At 40.6% G+C, this 17058-nt stretch overlaps 1 protein-coding gene across 3 annotated transcripts in view; it reads left to right on the top strand.

Moving 5' to 3' along the window:
- The window catches only part of nphp3 (nephronophthisis 3), a 76200-nt gene extending 70076 nt beyond the window's left edge, over positions 1 to 6124 (top strand). For all 3 annotated transcript variants that reach the window (XM_060921366.1, XM_060921365.1, XM_060921367.1), the window contains 5 exons: positions 1918 to 2043; positions 2300 to 2415; positions 2667 to 2831; positions 5034 to 5112; positions 5248 to 6124. In XM_060921366.1, coding sequence (XP_060777349.1) covers positions 1918 to 2043; positions 2300 to 2415; positions 2667 to 2831; positions 5034 to 5112; positions 5248 to 5310 — 549 coding nt within the window. In that variant the 3' untranslated portion in view covers positions 5311 to 6124. The remainder of the gene's footprint in view (positions 1 to 1917; positions 2044 to 2299; positions 2416 to 2666; positions 2832 to 5033; positions 5113 to 5247) is intronic.
- Positions 6125 to 17058: the final 10934 nt, after the last annotated feature.

Here is a 17058-nt window from a genome sequence, read left to right as displayed (position 1 = left end):
CTTGCACCTAGCCTGGGCCCGCCCATCCTAAGCGTGACGCAACACGAGGGCCTGTTGCGAGCTTAGTCTGGCCAGGCAAGCTATCTACAGCTCTTCCAAGCTCCCGAAAAATCGGGAACCAATCAACTTTGAGCATCTCCAACGGCCCTGGGTAGAGGCGTGTTCAAGGCACTGACGTAGTAGAACTGCGACCAGAAGCCATAGATTGTTTACAGAATCTATGCCGGAAGCGCTTCATTCACGAATGCTGTATTGAAAGCATTCAACGGGAAGTTCTCATTGAAAACGGAGCAAAGAGCAGCCCTGGAGGTATTTATTGAAAGGAAGGACATTTTCGCCTTGCTTCCGACCAGCTTCGGTAAGAGTTTAATAATAGGATGTCTATGGTTTAATCTACCAGTTAGCCCCGCATACGTCAGAGGAAAGAGTGATGTGATTGGTTTAACCTTCGTCACAGCCTTTTCTGGCTTCGACCAGTAGCAAACTGAGGCATTTCAGGGAGGCAGGTTAACCACGCTCTTTGGGAAACGGTTGGGCTTAATATCTTGGCCAGACCAATAGTTCATAGAGCTTTGCAGTCGCGTTAGCCAGACTAGCTTGCACCGTGCAGTGAACCCTCTGTATTTACTTTCATACAGTCTTCTCTTTATGGTAGATTTGGATATTGATACGCCTACCTCCTGGAGAGTGTTGTTCACTTGGTTGGCTGTTGTGAAGGGGTTTCTCTTCACCATGGAAATTATTCTGCGATCATCCACCACTGTTGTCTTCTGTGGGTGTCCAGGTCTTTTTGCATTGATGAGTTCACCAGTGCTTTCTTTCTTTCTCAGGATGTACCAAACTGTAGATTTTGCCACTCCTAATATTGTAGCAATTTCTCGGATGGGTTTTTTCTGTTTTCGCAGCTTAAGGATGGCTTGTTTCACCTGCATGGAGAGCTCCTTTGACTGCATGTTTTCTTCACAGCAAAATCTTCCAAATGCAAGCACCACACCTCAAATCAACTCCAGGCCTTTTATCTGCTTAATTGAGAATGACATAACGAAGGAATTGCCCACACCTGCCCATGAAATAGCCTTTGAGTCAATTGTCCAATTACTTTTGGTCCCTTTAAAAACAGGGTGGCACATGTTAAGGAGCTGAAACTCCTAAACCCTTCATCCAATTTTAATGTGGATACCCTCAAATGAAAGCTGAAAGTCTGGACTTTATGTCCATGTCCGTTATATAACTATAACCTGAATATGTTTCAGTAAACAGGTAAAAAAAAAAACAATTTGTGTCAGTGTCCAAATATATATGGACCTAACTGTATGATAAACCACACAAAAAAGCCAGCTAATAATACACTTTCCTTTCAGGTGTTCAACGTCTCTTCCTCTTTCAAAATTCTCTCAATTTAATTTAATGACGCAAACCTGGCGACCAGGTTTGTTTTTACAAATTGTCACAGTCGCTCGCTAGCATGGAAGTTTTACATCTCTGACGTGTGACATGTCTTGACAACCATACAATATCATAAACCATACTCAACGCTCACTCTCCATTGGGTAGAGCGACGTAACACATGTAGGATAAGCGATGTAATACTTATCTCATTATCTCTAGCCGCTTTATCCTGTTTTACAGGGTCGCAGGCAAGCTGGAGCCTATACCAGCTGACTATGGGCGAAAGGCGGGGTACACCCTGGACAAGTCGCCAGGTCGCGATGTAATACATGTAGGATAAGCGATATGCTAACAATATTGCATGTTATCAAACCAAATGAATGAAACCCACTAGAAGGGAATAGAACACATGATTTTATTCCACGGAAAAAGTGTCCTGTATGTATAATAATCATTAATATTGTATTATTCATACTACATTGAATGTGCAAGTGTGTGTGTGTGTGTGTGTCTGCACGCGCATTTTAGGGGAAGATGGAGAAGGCAGTGCCTCTCTATGAGTTGGCTCTTGAGATTCGAGAGAAGAGCTTTGGGCCCAAACACCCAAGTGTAGCTACAGCTCTTGTTAACCTCGGTGTGCTCTACTGCCAACTGGTGAGACTGGAAGCTGCAACTGAGACACACTTCATACCAAAGGAATAACTGAACTGTGGCGGTGATACTTGTGCTGCTACTATAGCTGATGTGGTCTTAATAATTTGTATGAATAACTAGAACATACATTATTCCATTAAAAAGACATTATTCCATTAAAAAGACATTATTCCACACACACTATTCCATTCATTTATGCCAAGCTACCACTGTTTGGCACACTGTGTGTGTGTGTGTGTGTGTGTGTGTGTTGCAGAAGCAGCACAACGAGGCATTACCGCTGTATGAGCGGGCTCTCAGAGTATATGAGGACAGCCTCGGGCGACTGCATCCTCGAGTAGGAGAGACTCTAAAAAATCTGGCAGTGCTCAGGTTTGTTTTCTCTCCTTCTATTAAATGTCCTGATCTCTTCATCTTAAAGGAACGATCATGTGCAGTAGTGAGGAGCATTAAACCCCTAATTAATCACTAACTAGCAATGTGGCCTTTCATATTATTTGAACTGAAATGCTACATAGAGATGCACAAAGACCCATTGGAAGACAGTGTGAACAGATGGGAGTCCTTAACTAAGGCTGTAGTTTTGAATAACGAGTGACTGGATCTCTCGCTCTCTTCCACAGTTACGAGGAAGGGGATTTTGAGAAAGCTGCTGAGCTGTACAAACGAGCCATGGAGATCAAGGAGGCCGAACCGTCGTTGGTGTGTGAGAAAGCACCATCTCCTCACTCATCCGGCGGCGACACGTTCAGCTTGCGAAGCCCCACCCTCCTACCTCACACCCTCAGGTGACCTGTGGTGAACTCGACACCTCCATCTATCCTCATAAAAACGGAAATGGAAAACCAAAGCAAAGCTGTGCAAAGTCCAAACACTTGTGCCTTTTGGGAAATAACACATGAACTGAATGGTCATTTTTGTTACTTCTCGGGTATTGGGCATCGTTAGTCCTGCTTACTGCTGTAGATAATACTATTTTTACAGTTTTTTTTTTTTTTTTTTTTTTTTTTTTAGAAACTTTGGTATGCAGATTTTTTTTTTTGCTTCAGTCACTTTTAATGTAAAAAATTGAATGTGAGTGTAAACCAGGTTGTGTACAGCACTACAGTGTTAGGCTCAGTGCTACATCTGAAAAGATCATTAGAAAGTGAATGATAGACTGGAGCATAATGTGCCTTACACGTGTGCATAGGGATATGTGCATAGGTCTGTAACATGAAATTGGTAACGTAAAGATGTCTGAGCCATATGGTAAGTATACAAACAAAGCTGCTGCTTAGAAGTGTTTGAAGTAAAAGTGTTTGAAATGTGGCAATCAGAGACTGCAAATTTTCAACATGTATGATATTGGGGCCATCATTGGTATTAAAATAAAAACGGAGCTGGGGGGGGGGGGGGGGTAATATTCTGAGGGGGGAAAGAAATCTGAGTTTCTGGGATTAGTCATATATGTTTAACAGTTATTCCATGAAATTGAGTCATAAATGAGCTGATGTGAAAAATGTTATAATAATTCTTGAAAAATAAAAAGATACATTCTTACCATCAAATACTTTAATTCCATATTTTGTTGCTTTTTTTAATTTAATTTTTTTGGGTTTTATTTCGTCCTCTGTTGGTTCAGCAACACGCGCTGCCATTTTATTTTTTTCTACTCATGGTATATGAGCTGATAGCCTAGTAGTAGAGTAGCCAATCAGCGCATGAGTGCTCATATGCAGTGAATATGGATAGAATAATTACTGATATTATTTGAGGTTATGAAGTCACAAATTTGAAGGGGCGGGGGACACAACTTCCTGGCAGCAGTCCATTCTGGGAAATGTAGGAGAAACTCTCTTGGTGCTTTATATTTCTTAATTGAAGAGGAAAGACTACACTTCCTATAACTCTCGACTCAGCCATTTCAAAATAAGAGATTTAGGCAGATAAGAAGAATCCATACACTGAAAGTAATGGGGAAACTGCTCTTGTGCAATAATTATACATTTATAAACAGCCAAGACAGAAAAAAGGACACAGATAAACATGCCTGTGCATTTTATACGTTCATCTCCTGTTGCACCCAGGAAGCTCAATAATCAATCATGTACTGGCTGCAGTGCAGTCTCTTCGCACTTTATTCTTCTGTTGCGCGACCAAGGAGGAAAGACTGCATTTCCTACAACTCTCAACACAGCTGTGGTGTGTGTGTTGTGATGACATTCATCCAAACTAAGTCAAGTGATCTGGTTCCTTAACAAAAAAAAAAAAAAATCCCCAAGGTCTCCCCCCCCTTAAATCTTGGAGAATATCTGAGCGGGGTGGTTTTTTTTTTTTTTTGTAAATTAAACAACTTTAATCTCTGAGGGGTTTCTTTTTCCCTCAGAATATTAGCCCAGTCTCAGCTTTTTTTTAAACCTACAATGTCTCTAATACACAGTCATATAAATGACTAAGTCTGTATAATAATAATGGAGTGTCAACATCCTTGTACAGCTTTGGCCATTTCCAGATGGCATTTACACTTGCCTGATTGTAGCGTTTATGAAGACTTTCTCGACATTTTTTTTATTTATTTAAAAATGCAAAATGTCACAATGCCCTGCCTTCTGTTTTACTCCTGCTGTTTCCAGTGAGAGAGATTTTAGAAAACAACGGGCCTCATGCAAGAACCACTCATATGAACAGATTTGTTCTTAAGTGCCTCATACGAGTCATTTAGATGCATAAGTGGGGTCCAAACGGACCCCAGTGGTAGTTTTGTTGCAAAATCTTTGTCATTTTACATTTATATTGTCTAACCTTCCATGTATTCCTCAAATAGGGTGTTTTTGATATGGTCTCATTTGGATTTGTATGTATAGTTTTTTTTCTTTTAAGTTATTTTATATTTTGTATCAATACCCAACTTTTCCATAAGTGGGGTCAAAACTGACCCCAAGCATTTTATATGGAGTTTCGGTTGATATCCCTAGGAACTTTTTATTTTTGTCACTTCTGGTTGTCAGGAATACATTTGTTGCTGATCAACACATCTACTGCTTACATTCTCACCACCCTGAAGAGCATTTTTACTCAGCAACACACGTAAGTATTATCATCAGTTTTATTCGCCATACAATAGTCCTAAAATGTTAACTTATTTTCAACATCAATGAATCTTGTGTGATTGTGTTGTTACTGCATACTTATGTTGTTCTATACTTATTTTTATTACACTAGCTTACTGTGCTAACAGTAAAGTACGGCTTCCAAACTGCAACCTCAATGATGAGAAAACCTTGAAGAAAAAGGGAAGAGGGACATTTGATGTCAGAGTGGAGAAGAACCACAACATTTGTGCTGTGACATGGTACGACACCCGTCAGGTGACACTTGTGTCATCCTTTACTGGCCCAGAACCAGTGGAAAAGGTTAAAAGTTGGGACAAAACTGCCAAAACATTTGTGGAAGTTCAGAGGCCTAACATTGTGGTGACCTACAACAAAAACATGGGGGGAGTGGATTTGCTGGACTCATTTGCGGCCAAGTACAAGTTTCCTCTCAAGTCCCATCGTTGGTACATCTACATCTTCTGGCACACAATTATTCTAGCTGTGATCAACGCTTGGCTCCTGTACAAACGGGACTGCAAGGCCTGGGCTATTCCAAAGAAAGAGATCCTGATCAGGAGACGGTTTCAGGCCCAGTTGGCATCCTCCCTTATCCTGACTGGCACATCTGTCCCAGTGCCAAAGCGAGGGCGGCCATCCTCAAGCCCTATGAGTTCTCCAGCTGCTAGGCCCTCTAAGAGGAGAAATGCATACCCACCAAGTGATGTCTGCAAAGACATGACTGGGCATTTCCCCATCAAAGCTGACAGGGAAGGTGCAGACAGTGTGCTAAAGGCTACACTAACACTGTTTGTATGAAGTGTGATGTCCGCCTTTGTTTTTCAGAACAAAGAAACTGCTTTTTGGACTACCATAGGTAAAGAAGGGAGATGTAAAAATGCATCTTAAGTTTGTTTTCAGATTTGTACATACAGCATTCATCCAGTGTTTTTAAAGAGTGGAAATTACTTTTTTTTGAATAAATTACTTGTCATAAAACAATATAACATGTCTGAGTATTATTGTTGTTGTTTGTTGTGAAGATACAATCACTTCTGTGACCCTTTATCAGCAGGAAAGTGAAGACAAACACACCCAGATCATTTACAGTGTGTGAATGATGCCAGTGAAATTCTGCTACCTACCCTTGACAGCCAACATTGTAATTTTACAACATTTCCCAAAAAAGTTGCTAAAATGTCAAAATTAAAAAAGAAACACAATTTTTGCATCAGAGCCTTCCTAGAACAACATATATTAGGTTGAAAATTTTTTTTTACACTTTTTTTTCTATATTTGGGTGTTAAGGGGATAAGTAAGCATGTAAATAAAGTGCATGAGAACATCATACTGTTGTCATTGTGTCATTACTGTTTCTCTCATCATTCTTTCCACTGGAGAATATGTTATCCTCTGAGATACCGCTATACGGATGAGCACACACACACAAATTCAACTGTACATGTACAGACATACAAAAATAAACAAACAACAAACAAATTCACACAAAACAAACACAAACAAACATACAAAGTGGTGAATGAACATGTCAAATATCAAAATATGGCATTAACAATCAACTCTGAACAACATAAAATCAGTTTCCACTCAAAAATGCCCTAATTCCAATTGGGGTCATTTTTGACCCCACTCATGGAAGAGTGTAGGTCTGGTCGTCCATGCATCTATTAAGGAAAACTTGCCGCATTCAGTAATCTTCTCATATTTAGAATTTTCTCTTATTGTATTATATTTTGCCGAATTGTTTGAATAACCCTCAGATCACTTATGCAAACAATTTTTCTTCTAAGCACTTAACATACTAGTGCATTTCAAATTAGAATATTGTGATTTTTTTTAAAATAATTTAATTCAAAAAGGTAAACTGTATATTCTATATTCATTACATGTAACATGAAATGTTTCAAGGCTTTTTTGTTTTAATTTTGATTATGGCTTATAGCTCATTATTTTAATATCAAAATTAAAACAAAGGCTTGAAATATTTCACTTTGTGTCATGAATATAGAATATATGAAAGTTTAACTTTTTTAATTAAATTACCAAAAAAAAAGAACTTTCACAATATTCTAATGTTTTGAGATGCACTAGTAAGTTTACTTTGCTTTTGTGGAGTTCATTCTTTTATTCATATTTATATTTCTGAACATCAAGTACAATAACTGTTCACACCGCATTCTAGAGAGCAATCTAGTAGTCACTAGAATTTTTTCATCTTCACATTAGAAGCTCTTCAACATCATAGCAGGCAGAACCTTATGCTTTCCTTGTTTTTTTTAAATGGTAGCTTCCTGCTTAGGAATAGCCAGGATACTTTTTATAACAAGATTGTATTTTAATTTTAGGAAAAAGACTGCTCAATCTGACAATTTGAGCTCATGACATCTAGTGATGTAAGACAGTGCGTTGACATGCACATCCAAATCGAGCTGCTGTCGGTAATCGAGCAAAGGGTCCCAGCAGGGGTGCCAGAGAAATCCAATGCATACTGTGAAATCGAGCTATTGAGTGAGGTGCATTGTGCACCCGAGCCACAGGTGGCGCTACACGCCCTATCGTGTTGGTACACTTCCGGTTGTCGTCATGAAGAAGAGCTATTCAAGAGTATAAACAAAGGGACTACAGGCAGAAATTAGCATGTTGGGTGCTCTTCTGGTGGAGTCAGAGGAAACCCCACTTAATTTAAGGTTTAACAAGCTTTCTCTAATGTATTGGGTCATACTGCAGGGCAGTATTAACAATCCAGCCATATCAGTACTTAAAGATTGCTGGGAATATTACAAGAAGCATAATGGGTTTGGGTGGAACATTGACAATACTGCAAACCAGTATGGTTTGAAGGAATTAACATACAGCCCTGCATTAGCTTTAAGTGGTGTCTCTCCATGGAGTCTGCCTACTCCTGAGGTTAATATAGAACTGCTAGAGGTAAAGAAAGATTATCCAAATCCAAAGAGTTTTGCATTATTTTGCAAACAATACTTGACTTCTTCATTCTATGGATATCTCCAAATTTATACTGATGGATCAAAAGATGTATTAAGTGGTAAATGTAGCATTGGAATTTATATTCCAGAATTCAAAAAAACATATGGCTATAGACTGAATAATTTCCTATCAGTTTACTCAGTTGAAATGGCTGGAATTCTTTCTGCATTAAGATGGATTGAAGAAATCAAACCACTCAAGTCAGTTATATGTACAGATTCAATGTCAGTTTTACAAAGTTTTTTATCAGGTAACTCAACAAGGGAAGACTTAGTAATTGAAGTTAAACATCTCTTAGCTCACATAAGGAATATGGGACTTACTATTGAGTTTTGTTGGATACCAGCCCATATAGGAATTAAAGGTAATGAAATAGCAGACCACATAGCCAAAGAATCCATTGATAAAGAACAGATAGACATTCATATTCCACTGGGAAAAGGAGAAGCTAAAGCTTTAATTAAAACAGAGATTATGAAAAGATGGCAAAAAGAGTGGGAAACAGAACCCAAAGGTAGACAATACTTTAATATGCAGAGTCAGGTAGGGGGGAAAAGAATAACATCAATGGGATTTAACAGAAATGAGGAGGTAGTATATACAAGATTAAGACTGGGACACACAGGTCTTAATGCAACATTACAGATATTAGGTAAAAGTGATGGTCTTTGTCAAGGATGTAGAGTTAAGGAAGATGTTGAGCATGTTTTATTTCATTGTAGTAAATACAGTTATCAAAGACAAATGGTTGGAGCTTGAAGCAGGTTCAGACATTCACAACATACTAAAGGAAGAAGGAATACAGCGAAATAGAATTAAAGCACTAATTAGTTATCTTAATGATACAGGTCTAATGAAAATAATATAATTTTTTTTTTTTTAGCCTAGTAATCTGACATAGAATCTGTCCAGTCCCTTCACACACTCCTGTACAGTAGGTGGCGGTATACACAGATTGTGATAATCTGCCATTAAAAAGAAGAAGAAGGAAATTAGCATGTACTGCTATAACCTGGTACAGACATCTGTCCTTACCACAAGGATAATGTTTAATTTGTACACTGTCCCTTTTAAAAATAAAATAAACTCTAAGAAGAGTGTTTGTGGGGCGGCACGGTGGTGTAGTGGTTAGCGCTGTCGCCTCACAGCAAGAAGGTCCCGGGTTCGAGCCCCGGGGCCGGCGAGGGCCTTTCTGTGTGGAGTTTGCATGTTCTCCCCGTGTCCGCGTGGGTTTCCTCCGGGTGCTCCGGTTTCCCCCACAGTCCAAAGACATGCAGGTTAGGTTAACTGGTGACTCTAAATTGACCGTAGGTGTGAATGTGAGTGTGAATGGTTGTCTGTGTCTATGTGTCAGCCCTGTGATGACCTGGCGACTTGTCCAGGGTGTACCCTTTCGCCCGTAGTCAGCTGGGATGGGCTCCAGCTTGCCTGCGACACTGTAGAAGGATAAAGTGGCTAGAGATAATGAGATGAGATGAGAGAAGAGTGTTTGTAGTTTGTATGTACGAACAGAAGTGTTCCTAATAAAGTGGGCGGCTAAGGTGAAGTGTCATGCCGACCGAGGCTTTTTTTTTTTTTTCCCCCCCGACCGAGGCTGTTGTGTTTCCCGCTTGTGGTCTCGTCACTTCCGGAAGGGGCAGTGCTGAAGTAAGTAGCTGGACTACGTAGCTCGATAGGGTTTACATGCACTAATGCTGCATTTATGTGCTATGGGAAGATGATATTTTCCAGTTGGGAAGTGGTATTTACCAGTCTGTTGTGTTCACATGCTTTTGTTGTTGTTGACAAATTAAAGATGGTGGACCAGATTCAGAATCAGGCCTGTTATTTGGCTAAAACAATTATAGATTGCCTTGTTCATCAGCTGCAGCAGGAATATGAGTTATCAAAAGTCAAAAGGTAAATAATGCTGAATATTTCCTCATCATGACAAGTAGAGATTTTCTTAACACATTGAATGCCACACAGTTTTTGGAAATTTGGCTGTAGCCACAATGAGTGTAGCTAGTATCTAGATCATTGTTGGCGTTCTTTGGACAGCCACAGAATATTTTGTATTAGGCTATAATATACATATTATAATAATATAATATCCATAACATGACTCGTTTAAAAGGTGAGAGTCAGCTTTCCGTAGGTGAAAACCACTTCTTTCTTGGTTCATAAGCTAGTCTAGTACCGCTCGCCGCCATGTTGAAAAGGTTAAAGTTCATCTCATCTCGGCAACTCGTGTATCAAAATTTTCTACGAGTTGCCCAGTGGAAAATACCACAAGAGGGGGCGTTCATGTGTGCTTTCCATGTCGGCATTTGGTATTTACCATAATTCCCATAGCACATGAACGCACCATAAGTAGCTCGGCAAAAATCGCATAATGTAGGTCGTGTAGCTCGATTGCGAGAAATCAAGTTCGGTTCAATTTCAGCCTAGCTAAGGGGTTTGCATGCCATTTAGAACTTCGATTTCAGACGAGCAACGGCAGAAATTCGATTTTCTCTATGTGCATGTAAACGCACTGAGTGTTTTCCTGAAGGGGAACTTGAGCAAACCTTTGTTTTGCACAATTACATTCTCAGAAAAGCAATTATTTTTCTGAAGTTTAAAAAAAATCATTCTAGAAAGTGATGGAAAGCAGGGAAAGAAAAGATTACAACTTCAAATTCCATACCAAGCCTCAAGTCTTGCCGCTTGCTTCCTCAATGATCATGTCATTAAAGGCACCTGCAGTGGAAATTCTCAAGACATGAGCATTTTCAGGAAGCAGGTTATTCAAAAATGTTTTTATGAAATGCCTACAATCCAAAGGATCTGATGCCAGCCCTGTGTACTTGTTCTACACAGTTTTGAAACGTGTAAAGAACGCAGTACAGGTTTCATTCTGATGATGTTTAACACCTGTTACTTGGGAGAGATCAGAAGCAGATTGAAATTTATTCTTCAGAAACCTGGTTAACTGTTCAAACATGCACGCAATGTGTCTTGGTTTGCTTGTACTGCGACAGTGTCTACATACTTTTCAGGAGGGAGAGTCGGCTCAGAGGTAGGCTCAGGGCTGGGACTGATGGGAGTGAGGGCACATGCTGCTTCCATATATGAACAAACCATCTCATCTCATTATCTCTAGCCGCTTTATCCTGTTCTACAGGGTCGCAGGCAAGCTGGAGCCTATCCCAGCTGACTACGGGCGAAAGGCGGGGTACACCCTGGACAAGTCGCCAGGTCATCACAGGGCTGACACATAGACACAGACAACCATTCACACTCACATTCACACCTACGGTCAATTTAGAGTCACCAGTTAACCTAACCTGCATGTCTTTGGACTGTGGGGGAAACCGGAGCACCCGGAGGAAACCCACGCGGACACGGGGAGAACATGCAAACTCCGCACAGAAAGGCCCTTGCCGGCCACGGGGCTTGAACCCGGACCTTCTTGCTGTGAGGCGACAGCGCTAACCACTACACCACCGTGCCGCCCATGAACAAACCATGAAACTGATAAGTTTCTTCCGGGTTCCCTGTGAAATGATAAAATAAATAAATAAATAAATATGACTTTTATATGGTCTGCGGAGAGGGGGCGTGCTGAAAAGTGCTTACAGATGCTTTTAACATGGCAGAGTTGAAGGATGAAGTGAAGCCTGCACATGTGCATTTACAGATGATACAGGTACACTACCAAGGCAGATTTAGTCAATTTCACACATCTTGAGTTCTTACTCTTTTCTTTGTCATTGTTACCAACCACCTTGTGAGTATAGGCAAAATCCCAGTGAGGTTTGTGATTGCTTCATGTGGTCAAAATCCCAGCCAGGATCTCCTAGCTTCTCATTTACCATCAAACCAGTGCTTAACAGATAGCTCTCTTCAAACGTACCATCTCTAGGACAAAGATTCCACTGTGGTTGTCTCTCCATCCATCCAGCTAAATTATCAACGAAGGGGTTGCACAAACTAGCCAAAACCCTCGTCATACATTAATTGATTTGGAGACTTGTATTTACTCTCAGACTGACCACTTCCACCCATCTTGATGAACACAAAACAATAAAATAGAGGAGAATTTCTAAGGCAGAGTGAGAACAAATTATAATATTGAGAACTAATTATCTGCGTGCTTGGCACGTATAAACCTCTCAACCAGTCTCTGGAAACACCAGAAGACTATATACGTACAATATACAACAGTTTTAGGAATACACGTGGTTGAGTAAGACCCAATGTCCCTCTTATTCCATGAAACACTCGAAATAAGGATAATTTATACAACCCCGATTCCAAAAAAGTTGGGACAAAGTATAAATTGTAAATAAAAACGGAATGCAATGATGTGGAAGGTTCAAAATTCTATATTTTATTCAGAATAGAACACAGATGACATCAGATGTTTAAACTGAGAAAATGTATCATTTAAAGAGAAAAATTAGGTGATTTTAAATTTCATGACAACAACACATCTCAAAAAAGTTGGGACAAGGCCATGTTTACCACTGTGAGACATCCCCTTTTCTCTTTACAACAGTCTGTAAATGTCTGGGGACTGAGAAGACAAGTTGCTCAAGTTTAGGGATAGGAATGTTAACCCATTCTTGTCTAATGTAGGATTCTAGTTGCTCAACTATCTTAGGTCTTTTTTGTCGTATCTTCCATTTTATGATGCGCCAAATGTTTTCTATGGGTGAAAGATCTGGAATGCAGACTGGCCAGTTCAGTACCCGGACCTTTCTTCTACGCAGCCATGATGCTGTAATTGATGCAGTATGTGGTTTGGCATTGTCATGTTGGAAAATGCAAGGTCTTCCCTGAAAGAGACATCGTCTGGATGGGAGCATATGTTGCTCTAGAACCTGGATATACTGTACCTTTCAGCATTGATGGTGTCTTTCCAGATGTGTAAGCTGCCCATGCCACATGCACTAATGCAACCCCATACCATCAGAGATGCAGGCTTCTGAACTGAGCGCTGATAACAACTTGGGTCGTCCTTCTCCTCTTTAGTCCGAATGACACGGCGTCCCTGATTTCCATAAAGAACTTCAAATTTTGATTCGTCTGACCACAGAACAGTTTTCCACTTTGCCACAGTCCATTTTAAATGAGCCTTGGCCCAGAGAAGACGTCTGCGCTTCTGGATCATGTTTAGATATGGCTTCTTCTTTGAACTGTAGAGTTTTAGTTGGCAACGGCAGATGGCACGGTGAATTGTGTTCACAGATAATGTTCTCTGGAAATATTCCTGAGCCCATTTTGTGATTTCCAATACAGAAGCACGCCTGTATGTGATGCAGTGCCGTCTAAGGGCCCGAAGATCACAGGCACCCAGTATGGTTTTCCGGCCTTGACCCTTACGCACAGAGATTCTTCCAGATTCTCTGAATCTTTTGATATTATGCACTGTAGATGATGATATGTTCAAAAACTTTGCAATTTTACACTGTCGAACTCCTTTCTGATATTGCTCCACTATTTGTCGGCGCAGAATTAGGGGGATTGGTGATCCTCTTCCCATCTTTACTTCTGAGAGCCGCTGCCACTCCAAGATGCTCTTTTTATACCCAGTCATGTTAATGACCTATTGCCAATTGACCTAATGAGTTGCAATTTGGTCCTCCAGCTGTTCCTTTTTTGTACCTTTAACTTTTCCAGCCTCTTATTGCCCCTGTCCCAACTTTTTTGAGATGTGTTGCTGTCATGAAATTTCAAATGAGCCAATATTTGGCATGAAATTTCAAAATGTCTCACTTTCGATATTTGATATGTTGTCTATGTTCTATTGTGAATACAATATCAGTTTTTGAGATTTGTAAATTACTGCATTCTGTTTTTATTTAAAATTTGTACTTTGTCCCAACGTTTTTAGAATCGGGGTTGTACAAATCAAACCACAGTTGCTTCCGGTCAGCCGTAGGAAACACCTACAGGTGAACTCGAGTCCTGGACTTGAGTACTACAAGCCTGATCTGGAGATGTGTGATCTTTGTAATCCCAAGATAATTACAAGATCTCAGATCTCCAGATCAGGCTTGTAGTACTCAAGTCCAGGACTTGGACTCGAGTTCGACTCGTGCCCTAATTTTAAGGATTCGTGATTCGATTTGGAGTTGAGCACTGATGACTTGGACTCGGACTCACGCTTTAACTGCATTCGGACTCGTAAATTGGAAACGAGGACTCGGATTTTTTCTTTATTTTTTGTAACATGCCCTAATAATTTGGCATAAGATATTTGTATCTACATTAATTTTTATACTAATTTCGTGCAAGAGAATGCACATTCACCTGTTCATGTCATGTTCAGGAACAAACTAACGTTAATGATGCTAAAATGCCTGGAGAGAATGCCCCTAGGATTGTCCTCTTTGCTTATACAAACTACTTGTTCAGTGGGGAAAAAAAATGCACTGCTATGTGTTCCATATGTAGAAGAACTATTGAGGGGACAACCTCAAACTTCAATTGTCATTTGGCAGGACTACACCCAGAGAAGTGACATGCTATGTTCAGCTTGTTTGCTGACTGATGAACAAGCGTTAACCCTCTCTCGTGTTATTTGCCCTGTTGATAGCGGGGCTTGCTGAGCGATGAACAAGCTTTTTATCTGTAGCCTATTAACTAAAATGGGGCAGTGAAGCAGTAATGTTAGTCCAACACAGTAGCAGAGACGGTTTCACATCAAGGCAGCAACAGTCACTGTCAAATGATGAGATTGGAGTCTTGTTCTCGGACTTGACTTGAAATTTTCTTTAATGACTTGGACTTGACTCAGACTTGAACACTGGGGACTCGAGACTGGACTCAGACTCGAGGTTTAGTGACTCGACTACAATGCTGCTCCAGATGGAACCCAAGCATAGGCACCAATTTATGTTTCTGGCAGTGGGCGCTTGAATTATCCCCCCACGCACTTTGCAGCAACAGTGCTGAAAGTGGGCAGTGCCAATTGTTTTCACAAGCCACCAGATATGACCAGACATAAAAAATTTAACTGTCAAAACACCACGAAATGTGAAAGTAATCATAAATGCCAACAGATTATTTCGTAAAAAGGCCAACATAAATTGTATCAAGTGCACAATAATACTACCGTGCCTGGTGTGAGGTCACATTAACAGGCAAAAGAAGTTATAATAACATTGTTACACACACAAAGATAGCCTACAGGCCCACACAGTAAAATACCATCAACACAGATCCACACAGCTAAATAAGCTATTAAAGTTGGATTTGTTTTCACTCACCATTGACATTAATTTACTACTTCATGAGGAAAGTGTTTCTCTTTGCAGCTGTGGGCTTGATGAATTCATCCACAATTACCGTACATCCAGGTTCTGATTTCGTGAAACATTCTTGTGACCGTTCATTAAAGCCACACAATTCAGTCTTGTTTTCCCCTTTGTGGACCCTTTTAGATATGTTTTAAAGTTGCTGCAGGCCTGAAAATGACCCTTCTGAACTGTAGGATGTTACAGGGACGGTCAGGGTGAGTTTCATTAGTTTGGTGATCTCTGGCAGCATAGCTGCCAAATGCTATCCCAGATCATCTTTCAGAAAGCCCACTACATCTTAAAAAGTAGCTAGGCAATTCCTCCTTGTTTTGTTGCATCAGGATGCAGTGCAAGCCTGGTTTCATCCAGATCATCCCCATGGAACTACATGATGTTTTTGCAGTTGCTCTTTCCAGTCACAAAATCTTCAACATGTTGCCTGTATTTAAATGCACATGGACTAAATTGATGGTTGCGTATGTAACGGCGGTTCTATGAGTTTCGGATGACCGCCAGAGGCGGTGCTTTTAAGCACCTGGATGTCCATCATGTGTATGTGCAGGTCGAGTGTTTGCATCAACAAAGTCACCTGTGACATGGGTGGCGTATGCCCCTTGCCCCAGCACTAAAGGCACAGTCACCCAGGAAATGACCTCTTGGCAATCTTGTCGCAAGTGTTCCAAGTGACTGCCAAGCTCTGGCAGTCATCTGAAATTTGTAAAACCACGGTTACATATGTAACCATTGTTCTATTTCATTTCTGCTGACTGCCAGAGGCAGTGCTTTAAGCATCTGGATGACTAATACCAACAAACGGTCACAAGGAAGACCTACTTGCCCTTTAAGAGAGTGGTGAAGGAGTAGGAAGAATAGCTGTTGCCACTGAGTTATGAGAAACCACATTAACCCTATAGAATCTTGCAAATGTGCAGCTTGATGTCCATCATACACCTGCACAGATATCTGAAGGATGAACCCCTTGTAGGGATGCCCATGACACACACTCATCATTGAGTGACCTCTCACATGAGGGATTGGGAGATCACTGCCCCATAGGCACAGACAATAGCATCTAGAATCCATTTCGACAGCCACTGTTTGGACAAGACATGACCTCGCCTATGCCCTGTATGACAGATAAACAGTGGATCTGACTGCCAGAAGTCAGCAGTGGTTTGAATAAAAGTCTGTAGGTTTTTAGTTTTACTGTATATTTCTTGTGTGCTATTTTATATTATTTCATTTTGGAATGGGTCAAGGGTCCCAGAAAGTGTATATTGGGGTTTGCTTTGGAGTTAATTTTGGAAAGCAAGAAAGCAAGACTTGCTTTCACTGGGCACACTAAGTATGCACTCTGCCACTGCTCATCCTCTTCAGTTGGGAGCTCAAAAGCTGCCAGACTGAGGGGCTGGTTTGTGTAAGAAGATGAAAAGGTCTTTGGGAGAAAGGAAGGGTTAAGCTGTAAGGTTACCCCTGTGTCACCAGGATTCTAATGTAAGCACTCTTCACTCACTGATGAGGTGTGCAACTGACCTACTCATCTGGCCGAAGCCATGGCTAAGAGAGACAAATACTTTATAGACAAATACTTCAATTCCAACCTCTCTAGAGGTTCAAATGGGGGTTGGCACAGTGCCTTTAATATAAAGGGCAAGTCCTAAGAG

Source organism: Neoarius graeffei, chromosome 5, assembly GCF_027579695.1.
Source record: "Neoarius graeffei isolate fNeoGra1 chromosome 5, fNeoGra1.pri, whole genome shotgun sequence".
Lineage (NCBI taxonomy): Eukaryota > Metazoa > Chordata > Actinopteri > Siluriformes > Ariidae > Neoarius > Neoarius graeffei.
This window is presented reverse-complemented; position numbering and strand designations above follow the sequence as displayed.